Source organism: Amphiura filiformis, chromosome 8 (assembly GCF_039555335.1).
Source record: "Amphiura filiformis chromosome 8, Afil_fr2py, whole genome shotgun sequence".
NCBI lineage: Eukaryota > Metazoa > Echinodermata > Ophiuroidea > Amphilepidida > Amphiuridae > Amphiura > Amphiura filiformis.
Window position 1 is genome coordinate 39,605,408 of NC_092635.1, and position 13,227 is coordinate 39,618,634.

General features: G+C 35.0%; 1 protein-coding gene across 4 annotated transcripts in view; it reads right to left on the minus strand.

The window, feature by feature from the left end:
* The window catches only part of LOC140159013 (RUN and FYVE domain-containing protein 2-like), a 73,818-nt gene that overhangs the window by 44,221 nt on the left and 16,370 nt on the right, over positions 1 to 13,227 (minus strand). The window contains exon 2 of one of the 4 annotated variants that reach the window (XM_072182326.1): positions 12,477 to 12,494. The exons of the other annotated variants lie outside the window; for them this stretch is intronic. Within the exon in view, the coding sequence (XP_072038427.1) occupies positions 12,477 to 12,494 (18 nt within the window). The remainder of the gene's footprint in view (positions 1 to 12,476; positions 12,495 to 13,227) is intronic. 4 annotated transcript variants of the gene reach the window in all.

The window sequence follows — 13,227 nt, forward strand, 5'->3', positions numbered from 1 at the left end:
AATGTCCTCTGTCATTCAGCATATTTGCTTGTCTCTATGTCGCAGTTTGATTGATTTAAACAAAATCTTTTTCTGCAGGTGCGCTATTTGCCTACAAACATTTATTGGATGATAATTTGAACATGTATTTTTGTTTGTAGGGGAAACAAATCAATGCTAGAATGTGAGAAACTTGTAGGTAATTTGTTATTACTATGCAGCAGTGCACTTATGACCTTAAATTGAAATGATGAAATGAAAAGTATACCATACACAACTTTAAAGAATGACTCCGCAATCACAACATTATGCCTTATATGATAGAAAAATAATTATCAAGCATGAATCACATGGTTTTATTTGAAACAAACTCATATTGACCATAAAAACAAATAATTCAGCCGTCTCTCAACACGCGATATTCAAAATGAAGGGGAGTTTCATGATGGTAACTTCATTTTTGTTGAATAAAAAAGTGCTTGTTTTAAAATATCTCAATTTCTCATGCAGAGCAACTTATTTTCAAGACTATCAAAGACCAATGATGGGCTCAGAATTACAAGGTTCTGACTGAAATTTAACTAGTTAATACTTTTTTTTTCTTTCTTTTTTTAAAATATTTTTTCTCTTTTCCACTGAGCACACGCATCGGTGCCAATGCTTTTATTTTATTTTGTTTTTATGAACAATATAACAATTAAGAAGAATCACAAAAGAAATCATAAAAAATCACAAGGAATTACAAATGCAGCATTAATAACAAAGTGTTACTACATTTTAAATTTAAACAAACTACACTAGTATTACTTAAAGAATCATGTTATCTGAAAACCAGTCTTTAAAAATCAGATACAGTAAGATACAGTACATGTACATACGGTACCAAAAGAAAAATTAAAAATCAAACCTCCATTTTTTGAAATGGGCAGAGAGTTTTCCCCTTTTTTTGGCAATAAAATACTCGGTCTCTCTGTTGTTTTTAATAAAAGCCTTACAACTCAGAAAATTAAGCTTCTTTTTTTTGAAATTTGCAAACATAAATATAGTATTTTATACATAAAATTAAGTATGTAATGAAATTATCTTTACTAATCCCAAAGATCATATCAAAATTTGAAATGGAAAAATCAATATCGTGTTTATCTTGAATAATTTGAACAAAGTTATCCCAAATAGGTTTAACATGTTCACATTCACAAAAGATGTGAATGATTGATTCAGGAAATTTATCACAAAAAATCACAAAGTGGGGAATCTTTCCGCTTAATTTTGAATAAAAAATCATTAAAAGCAATTGCCTTATGGAAGACTTTGAAATAAAATGACCGGAGCCTTGTATCGATAGAACATTTAAAGTTACGTAAATGAATTTCTTCCCAGTCCGTTTCTTCAGGGCCATTATCATCAGAATCTTTTCCAACAACAGTTTCCCAAAAATCAATACGACTCTGAGGTATTATAGTGCCTGTCAAAATAGAATAAGAAAACCTTGGAACCTTTTGAGCATGAAGAAGACCAGAAATGATCTCATCAAAGATGTTAACATTATCAGCATTTGAACCCTGAAGCCACGAACTGGGAATACATTTCATGAGAAAATTATATTTCCTTCTGTCTTGATTTGAAATACCAAAGTCCAAAACCAATTCTTCAAACAATTTACTACCTGGTAAGTGAGGATCTAAAAAGTCGTTCATATACACAATACCCATGTCACACCACTCATCATAACAAAAATACTTCTTGGTTTTAGACCTAATATTTCTATTGTACCAAAGACATTGATTAAAACCCATGTCAGAAAAATTCTTATTATAAGTTTGTTGACAGGCCCTGTCACGATAAACATACCAAGTCCTGAGAGAGTCAGCTAATTGAGTACAATCAAGTTTATTAAGGAGACTCTCAGGGGCATATGATTTCCATAATAAATCACCATACTGCTGATCCATTTTTGTGAGCTCAATTTTTTTCCAAAAATTATTAAAATCATTATCAAGCAGTAATTTAACCCAAGCCATTTTTTGTGCCAAACAGAAATTGTATGGGTCAATCATACGAAGACCATAATAATCAAAATTATTACAAAGATAAACTCTTTTCACCTATCATTACCACCATTCCAAATAAATTTATAAAACATCTTATCAAGTTCTTTGAAATAGTGTTTAGGGATCCTAATACATAAGACCGTAAATAAATAGAGAAGCTGAGGTAAGAGAAGAGTTTTTATGACACATATTTTCCCGATCATAGAAAGGTTTCTTGCACGCCAACAGTTCAAGATCCCTTGAATTTGCTTTAACTTAACTTTATAATTAAGATCAAACATACAAGTACTTGTAGATCGGGAATTAAGAGAAAACTCTATACAGCGGTCGAATTCGACGGTATCGCATCGCAAAATGCGATGCAATTTCCATCAACTGCTATGCACTTTTCCAAAATGCATAGCTAAAAGTGCTATACATAAATTTGAGCAAAATTCCACGTCAGATATATTCCCAATCTACTTCTTATCTCTCACTTTGATATTCCTTCCGCCGAAAGAGCAGAAATTTGCCCTTTTTCGAACTCAGTTAACTCTCTTGTTTTTGGCATTTTGACACAAAGCACGTGGGGATATCCCTCAAGTTAGCAATGCAAAGCCAGGTAATTTTGGTGGTTCCCGAATCTGTCAAGCTCTTGCAATAGCAAAATTACGTCTGTCAAATCAATGGCTATCAGCAAAAAACCTGACCTCTGACCGTTGCTAGGAGATGTTTTCAAGTAGTTTCAAGACCCCCTGAAGTATGTCGCGATATTGAGCTCATGAATAATTAATGAGGGAAATGTCAATGGCGATATTACACATACATTTTGACTTCTTGAAAACAATCCTGAATTCTGATGGCTTTTAAGCATAAAATCCAGCACAAACATGAATTTATTGATGATTAATAAATGATGAACACATACAACCTGTATTTTCTTGGATATATTTGATATTTTATTAGCAACAAGGTGAGTTTGGGAAATGTGTGTGATGCGTGAATACAATATTGGCGGCAGTGATAGCGAGATTTGATGACAATTACAGAAGTTGTAGATTCGCTACGCAAACACAAATATTGCATCGCCAAATGCTACACATTTGTTTTTTGCATAGCAAAATAACTGCGATGCAAAATTTGGAAACTGCTATGCAAACATGTGTTTTGCATAGCACAAACAGCTATGCAAAAAATTTGACTGAATTCGAACCCTGACTCTATACCCAAGGTTTTAAACCGATTTCTCTTCCAAGTAAGACCCTGCTCGCTAAAAGGAAAATTTGAAGACCCTTTTTTGGATCCAACCCAAATAGCCTCAGATTTAGAAAGGTTAATTTTACAACCAGAACAATTTGCAAATTTATTCAAGGTAGCAAAAAGGTTATCAAAAGAATCTTGAGACCCATCCAAAAAACATGTTGAGTCGTCAGCTAAAAGAGAAATTTTCAACTCATCATCACCAATAGGAAAACCTTTAATATTGTTATTTTGACGCACTGCAATAGCCATCGTTTCAATAATTAATAAAAATAAATATGGTGAGACTGGGCAGCCCTGGAAAATTCCTTTTACCATATCGATTGATTCAGTTAAGAATCCATTATTGATAACATAGCTCTTTCTACAAGAATAAATAGTTTCAACCCAGGAAATAAATTGCTCCCCAAAATTAAAATGTTTCAGGACGTGTAATAAAAACTCATGACTAACACTGTCAAAGGCCTTTTCAATATCGAGGAGCAAAATAGCACCAGGTATTTCATTCGCATCAGTATAATCAATAATATCTAAAATTAAACGAACATTATTACCAATATTCCTTCCTTTAAGAAAACCAGATTGATCAGAATGAATAAGGTTATGAATACATTTCTTCAGTCGAGTGGCCAACACTTTAGCAAAAATTTTATAATCAACTGTCAGTAAAGAAATTGGTCTATAATTCTTAATATACAAGATGTCTTTATCCTTCTTAGGCAATAATGTTATAATACCATTTCTTTGAGACATTGACATAAGACCATTTTCAATTGAAAATTTGTAAGAGTTAAACAACATGTCTGAAATATCTTGCCAAAAAACAATATAAAATTCAACCGGAAACCCATCGTACCCAGGAGTTTTATTCTGTTTCAGTGAAAGAAGGGAGTCATACAATTCTTTCTTTGAAATTGGACGATCAAGAATTTCCTTTGACTCAGCGCTCAATTTAGGGATGTCAATACTCGAAAGGAATTCCTCAATAGCATCGTTGTCAGTAACAGTTTTAACAGAGTACAATTTATGATAAAAGTGGTGTATTTCTTTAATAATGTCAGATTGAATAGAAACAATGTCACCATTATCATTACCAATCTTATACATTTCTTTTCACATGACCTTTTTTCCAAGTTACAAAAATATTTTGAACTTTTTTCGCCTTCCTCCATCCATCTAGTTCTTGAACGAATGATCAAACCTCTTGTTTCAAAATCTAAGATTTTGTTGAATTCTGTTTCCAAAGTTTCCAACTGAGAAACTAATGATTCATTGGATGGGTTGTTATTAATCTGAATTTTAACCTTTTCAATATCATCCATCAATTTTGTTTTAGCACCTTTTCTTTCCTTTTTTTTTCTTACACAATATTCAATACATACACCAGCAATAGTACATTTTAAAGAATCCCAAAGAACATTTGGGTTACAGTCAGAATTTTTGTGAATGTCTTTAAAATCCTGAATTTTCTTTTTAACCAAATTAATAAAATCGACATCATGATGTAAATAATTACAATTAAGTTTCCAAAAACCATGACCTTTAGAAGGTTGACCATCATTAAAATTTAAAGTAACAACAGAATGATCAGATTGAACCCCAGGAATAATTTTAGAGCCAATGCAATTGGCAATTAAATCTTCAGAAATGAGAATGAAATCAAGTCTTGAACTAGCCCTTGGCTTACACTGGTGTCTAGTATTTTGCCTTAATTTAGGATGGAAATGTCTCCATATATCACAAAGGTTAAATTCGTCCATTAACAAGGATATCATTTCACTTGCTCTTATATTAGAATGCTTATTTTTACTACCTTGGTAATCTAACGAGCCGAGAACTGCATTGAAGTCCCCACCAACGATTAGGGAGGCATGATTAAATTGATCCACTTTAGCGAACAAATTAAGAAAGAAGTCAGGGTCATCATTATTGGGAGCATAAACATTAACCAAAAGTAAAGGGAGACCATTAATTGAAACCGAAATGATTAAAAACCGCCCATTTGGGTCACTAAACATTGAATGACAAACAGGAGCAATGGACTTGCGAATCAAAATTGCAACGCCACAACTGTTAGAAGAATGACTAGAAAACCAAGCATGCTCACCCCATTGATTTTTCCAAAAATTTTCATCATTAACTGCGGAATGGGTCTCCTGAAGGAAAATGATATCACTATCAATAGAACGCATATAATGGAAAACTTTTCTCCTTTTAACAGGGTCTTGCATACCACGACAATTAAAAGTACTTAATTTAAGAGGCATTGTGATATGTCAGAACAGAATCTATAAATGACTGGTTGAGCATGAACATGTTATTTACATAAATATCTAGCAACTGACATGATTTTATATTGGACATATGAGTTATATCAAAATATACAAATGCTGCATAATTAGAAAGAGATTGGACCATAAAACAAAAATGAAAAGCAAAATAAAAGTACAAGAAGGGTGAATGATTTTGGAATGATTTGTAAAAAAAAAATTGCAAAGTGATTGCCAAAAAAGATTGGAAACAAGAAATCATTAGAGGACAATCGCGACGCGCAAATGCACTTGGTGGAAAAACAGGCCCTCAAATCAAAACACAAGCCTGACCAAAAAGTGGGCACCAGCGAAAAAGCGCAATGCAATTCAAATTGCAACCATGCACAGACATAAAATTTAGCAATTTTTATCAGTGATCACACAAAAGATTTAAAACACATTAATCATACAATATTTCAGTGTTCAAAGTTCAATAGTTCAAAGTTGAAAAAACCCGTAAAACGGTGATGATCTGGTTCTTCAAAAACAAGAAAAAGTGTCAACTTATTTCAAGTTCAAGTGACAATTTGTCACACACAAAATTTAATCATATAAAAACATTTTAATGTTCAAAGTTCAAAGTTCAAAAACCGTAAAAAACGGTAATGTCCTGGTTCTTCAAAAACTAAAAACAGCGGCTACTTTAAGTTCAAGTTCTGCTTTACTTAGCTGTGAGTACCGAACCATTGGAAAGTCTATATTTAATGATGTCAGGGAAGACAAAAAAAGGTTTTCTTCCTTCCTCCTGAAGCTTCTTAAACTGTGCCATTTTCTGCTTTCTCTGCTGTTGAACACGCTGGGAGAAATCCTCCGACACAAAGAGCTTGGCATTATGATACTTGCTGGTCTTGAACTTAGAGATACATGCCTTTCTCACCTTTTCCTTCATGATAAAGGAAGAAAATGCCACATGAATGATTCTAGGACGTTGCTCACCTTCACGACGAAATGAAGGTGTCCGGTGGCATCTTTCAATTACATAATCTTCAGTAGAAATGCCGGCAAAGTGAAAAATGTCATTTACCCTCTGCATACAGTCTTCCTTGACGGAACCTTCAGCCTCAGGTACTCCAAACAATACAATATTGTTGCGACGGCTGCGATTCTCTAGGTCGTCCAGCTTGTCCAAGAGCAGCTTATTTTGATCCTTCACTGACTGCAATTCAGATGTAACACTGGCCACATCCATCTCAAAACTTTTCAGTTTATTTTCACAGTCAGAGATCCTTTCCATCATGATGGACTCCAACTTGTTGAAGCAATGTTCAAGGCGCATTTCAAAGTTCATAAACCACGAAGGTGGAGCTGCATCTTGATCCTGACTATCGTCGAAAGAAAGTTTCTTCGCCGAATCCGATAACCCCTGGGCGCGGCCATGTTTTGAGACCCGTGACCTTCAACCCCGGTCACATCCGCCTTAGGCGTAGAATTCAGTTTCTTCTTCTTCAGGTTTGGCGACTGTTTAGTTGGCGATTCTGAGACCCGGTTATGCTTTGAAGGGCCCATTTTAGAACCACTTTTGTCTATAACCCCGTCAAAATCCACTGATTTACTTTCAACACTAACACCCTGTCCGGCAAAGCCGCAATTCTAATTGCAAATCAGAGCACGAAAAACATCACGTCTGACCGCTATCGAGGTGAAGAGCGCCCCCCTAACTAGTTAATACTTTGCAAAACTAGTGCCTTTATCTCCAAAAATGCTCAAAATGTCAGTTAGAACCTTATAAATTCTGAGCCCACTTAATGTTATGTACAAAGATTTTGTGTAATGAATCTCTTATTCCATGATTTAACCAACTACAATAGAAACGATAGAATTTCATTTTAAAGAACACTCATTTTGGTTATCAAATTTCACAACATACATCTTTCATATAAATTTAACCAACATAAAATCTCACAATGTTTGCAAGTTCTTGTGAGTGAGTAGCATGCGGTTATTTGCCATTTCTGAGTGACATCAAAGTCTGTAACCCATAGCAACGTGTCTATCTCAATAACATCTCAAAATATACTGGCCCATGAGTTCAGAAAAGCTTGAGAGCAATAACTATTTACTCTTGGTCTAATTTCACTCAGATACTAACATTTTATTACATTATTAAAAATCTGATATAATGCTCACAAACAAAATAAATATGAATTAACAAGGATTCATAATTCAACCACCGGGTTTTGTAAAACAGATTTGCAAGAATCCCTTAATAGGTTGTCCCAGGCTGCCAAGCCACTGATTCTGCCGTAGGATGTACAGCGATGATGTGTAGTACCAAGCCAAATATTTGCAATTACAGGGTTCCTGCACCTTGAAGCCTTTAAAATTCATGGACTTTTCAAGGACTTTCAAGGTCCAAAAGCATGATTTTCAAGGACTTACAACAACAAAAAATCATGATGCAGCTCTCCAAGTGGCACATATTAACGAAAGTGACAGCTCCTCTCCACTCCCCAAATTTTGTCAAAATTATACTTAAGGAAAAATTCTAATTTTCAAGGACTTTCAAGGACCTTGTGCAAATTTCCAGGACTTTCAAGGCCTTGAAAAGTGTTTCCAAATTCAAGGACATCCAAGGACCTTGGGAACCCTGCAATTATTTCACATTCACATTTATTCATACTGAAGTTTTGCTAAACATAATTTATGGTTACTTCCTGTTTTCAGCCATTTTGTTCACATTTTCTTGTTTAATTCACAATTCCACTCAATTTGTATCATTACCAACCAATTTACCATTTTCCCCATACAATTTACCAATTTTCCTATGTGCAAATGAAATCACTGGGCCCTTTTCAACTCATCATGATATTTTCTGCATATAGTTGCTTACGTGAAAATCAGAACTGATTTATGCAAAATGGGAAAAATGGTTTTGTTAAATTCCTCTTCACATCTGTCTTGCAAGCACATATGGATGTGAGAATTATTTTTCTGATGTCATTTAAAAAATGCACCTTTTGCACCAGAAGGATGATACAATATATTTGTTTTGTTGATTTTCTCCACCCAATATACAAAGAGTTTAGTTATGTGTAGTTATTTTTTGAGAAAAAATGCAAAATTAGTCACAAATTTATTTAGAGTCAGCTTTTTAAATATGTTTACTTAAATGAGAATTGGTGACTTTTCTCTCAATTTGCAAAGTGTAACTTTTTTCATACCAACTTATAACGACATATGACCTATACAAGAATGAGATCAAGTGCTCTTTCAACAACTAAAAGTAGATTACAAGAATGAGATGAAGTACATGTATCAGAAGTACAAATAAATCAAACGAGCACAAACATTATAATAAAGAAAATAATCTAGTACTAGTAGTAACATGATATCATTATTAGAAAAATGTATTCAGTAGAAGAAATGGCAATCATCAAAGAGAGAGTGAGAGAGAGAGAGAGAGAGCATGTCAGACAACATTAAGTCCTTCACAAATAAGTCAAGTAAGTCAAGCATCACGACAAATATTATCAAAAGAAACGATTGATTCTGTTGGTTAGTTTTGCCTTCTGGGACTTGATGAATGTTATACACAGTGGCAGACCCAGCCACCCAGGGGTTTTGGATTGCAAGCTTTTCATCTTGTATGTTCATGCAAAAAGTGACTATTTTATTTCTTTTCTGAGGTACAAATAGGGGGGTGTGTTATTTTGCAAAATTTGACTTTTTAATGTGAGGCCCCCTTCAAAATATGGTATCCCCAATACAAATCAAGAATATAAAAGAATTTTTCCAAAAAAAGTTGCATAACCCCCCTGTACATGCCCCTTGAAAGTTTTGATGACAAGGTTTCCGAATTCGGCAGGTTTCAGGCAGCAGACGACATAAATTGGTGTTGTTCGTGTATATACCTGTATATCAAGCAATTTACTACTGTGATTTGGGATTTATTAGTACTAGCAGCTAATTGTCTATGGTTTTGCAAGTTGACTGATCGATTAGTAATCAATTAATCAATAAATTGATTGGTTAATGGATCAATTAAAGCCATATTCAGCGCTCCAAAGTCTGGGTGGTGGCAAATTCTAAATTTTATGCATCAAATAGTGGCTAAGCTCTTTTTTGTAAGTTTCACATTTTTCCAAAAGGGTTTAGGTTGAATTGTTTGGAAATTATAGCAACTTTTGCATAAAAATAATATTATCGGATGTGATATTTTATTTAAATAAAATAATAATAAATTTAGGATTTATAAAGCGCCTTTCTTCAGATCTTAGAGGACTCAAAGCGCTGTAATTTCGCTGCAATGGTGACTCATCACACTCAGATCGCATCAACTAGGTTGCTGCCGAGCGGCGCACACCTATCCGCATTTAGATTGTAACATCCACCAATTATCTGTGCAGCTCCCCAAATTCCATTGGGTGAAGGAAGTTTTGATAACCAAACAACTAATCACCGATTTTTTTGCGATACAGGAGGAAACCGGAGATCCCGGAGAAAACCTGTGAGAGCGAGCATGGAATCGGGATAAACCAAGTGCACATGAGTCCTTGGGCGCGCCGGGCTTGAACCGGGACCTCAGTGGTGCAAAGCGAGGAATTACCGCTGCGCTAACTCGCCTCCCTATTTCACATACTGGTAGTGTTCTTAGGAGCATTGCAGATGCACATTAATTAAATTGTGTCTAATTTGAAAATGCAAATTGGAATGACTTGAAATGTTGGGAGTAAGGGTATTTTGAAAATAAACTGATTTACAACATTTATAAAGAGGATTGCTAGAATCACCGAATATGCCTTTAAGGTAACCCGCTACATCAGAATAACGTAACATAACATCGGATCGTCCAATCAGACAGTTCACAACTTTGGTGTCGAAGAGTTTGTGGCGAGAAGCTGCAATCGGAACGCTATTAAAAGCTAGGCCTATTGAACATCCACCGTTGATGTTCAACAGAATTCTGACTAGACATTGGGCTGAGATAATATTGGCAGGGATAAGATTTATTCTAGATTTTTAGTGAATGCTACCACATCTTCCAGCTCAAGCACGACAGAACAAGTCATTGATTGCATTATTGATATTATGATTTCGACCAAATAAGGCCAGATAATTTTAAGTTTACATGGCGCCAAAGCAGAATATTATCATGATTATTAGTCAGTGAGCTTGAAGAAAGAGCAGTCTAACAGACTAACTCTGACATGTGCCATTACTTTATACCATCAAAACAGAAAATGAAGCAATGTTCTTGCAGAAGTTAAACATGTTTAGCATGCATTGTGAGATGTTTTATCAAATTATTATGTTTTATGACATTTGCTTTTTGAAAGTCTTGTACTGTGTAGGAGCTTTGCTGGGGTGCATCTTGTTGTCTTCCAATATATTCCAAATCCCATCCTTCCAATGTCTATATCAAGATCTTCTTACAGCTGACCCTGAGACCCTTCTGAATGTGAATGAACCAGCATTGCAATTTGTTTCTGAGGAGGAGCAGAAAGGAAATATGAATGCTCTTTCTCAAATGGACATAAAGAAGCTGGATAGAGCACTGTTAATAGTTCACAATCTTGATGCTGATGCTTGGGACACCTCATTATCACTTCCAAAAATATTGACCTTTTCAGGCTTCAAGGATCACAAAAAGCTTCCTGCAGAAGCCTATACTAAAACATTAAAGCTCTATCTCAGCAATTTGACATCAAAAGGAAGCGTGTCTATGAGTGAATTCAATGAAGCTGCGAATTCACTATTCGGATCATTGTAACTGCATTTCCCGCCTATCCAGGTCTCACACATGTGAAGTTGTCATATTTGGAGCTTGATCTGTCCAAAAGGGCCCTAATTGTTTCCCGCTATTCATGACAAAGTAACCATGGTAATTGGAAACAATTTAAAAATGTTAATTTTGATATAGTATTCAGCAAGCAATGAAAATAATTACATTTGATGAGCTAGTATTTTGCTTTTCATAACTTGTCAATATATCCCTATAGTAATACACTGTGCAAGTCTTCCGAATTCGGCAACCTTATTAAAAAACTTTCAGAGGGTATGTACAGGGGGTTACCCTTCTCAAATTTAATTTTGATTATTATATTCTTGTTTAGGAGGGTCTACTACATATTTTCAGGGGGGCCCCAGAAAATTTTTGAATTATCACACCCCCCTAGTACAAAAGGGCAGAGCACAGACACCTTCAACTGAGTGGGAGATTGATTAATTAAAAATGTGCCCCTAAATAGGATAATTTTGCATGGGTTTTCAAAAACAACAAGGGGGCTTAAAATAAGTTTGCAAAGCCACACCCTTTGAGCAACCACTTATCCCCACAGCTAATATGCAACTGTGATCATTGGTCATTTCTAGTTGAAAGCCACACACCCCCTATGGAAGACATGTTCTTAATCTCCCACACAGGGAGTGTGAATTTCAAATGGGGTTACCTGAATGGGTGACTCCATTTGAAATCTGTGTGAGAGATTAAGGTCATGTCTTCCATAGGGGGGTGTATACCGTATTTTGTCAAATAAACGCCCGGGGGGCGTTACATTTTCCCAAGGGGGGGCGTTTATTCAAGGTCAATTTTAGAATGATAATTCCCGTTAAAATCATTAGGTAAACTAAAAACACACGCTAAAATGACGAACTATGAACTAGAAACACTGACTTCTGGCTCACTTCCGGGTTTCTGATCCAGATTTTCGCCAATTATTGACGCTATTATGGACCATGTGCGCAACTTGGTAAGCTTACTACACAAGATAGCATGGAAATATCGGCATTTTTGAAACATCTTGGTTGAAAAAAAGTGGTGGGGCGTTTATTTGAGGGGGGCGACTATTTGGCTAAATACGGTAGATTTCAACTGGAATAAACCATTGATCAAATCCTGGATCTGCCCCTGATACTAGACTACATTCAACCATCCCTAAATATTCATTTTACTTACTAGATGATAACAACTTGGCTGCAAATTATCCGGGTTTAGATGTAGGCGTCAAGCACACAAGACCATGTATTAGCATGAATAATATGTGTATGGTTCTCATAGTCTCAGACATACATTATCATTTACAACCTTGGCTACAGTCAAGGGCGTTATCATTAATAACTTCATTTGTTTAAAGGTGCATTTTGTGATTTTAGCAACATCTTTTTCGGGTATGTTTCAATACTTATCCATGAAAGAAGCTGATTTTCAAAATTTAAGTTGATTCGGACATTGAATTTGCGAGTTATGCATAATTGCATGTGTTTAAAATGTGCCCCATAAGCCACTATGTTGCAATTTCAGACAGCAAATACAAATTGGATGTCTTTGTCAAATGACCCAATCTGCGCAAAAGTTTATGCACACAAAAATTATGTAGTCATGGTAATTGGTATAGACAAAATCTCAACATTTTTGGAGTAAGTTGGGAGGATGAGGCTGTTGATCACAAAGTATCCCTTTAAAGGTAATATCGGTGATTTGCAGACAATCTAACAATCATTAAAAATCAAATTTTGTTTAATTTAAAGACTGAAGCTTATATAATGAAGGTGGCCTAATATTGATATTTTATTCTGTGTCTGTGGCTGTCTGTATTGACATACAACACACAGTAAACACACAATTGTCAAACAAAGCTTTAGAATTATTCAGCACTTCTGTTTTCTATAAACTTAATTTTTTTCTATTTATGCTGCTCACAAAAAGT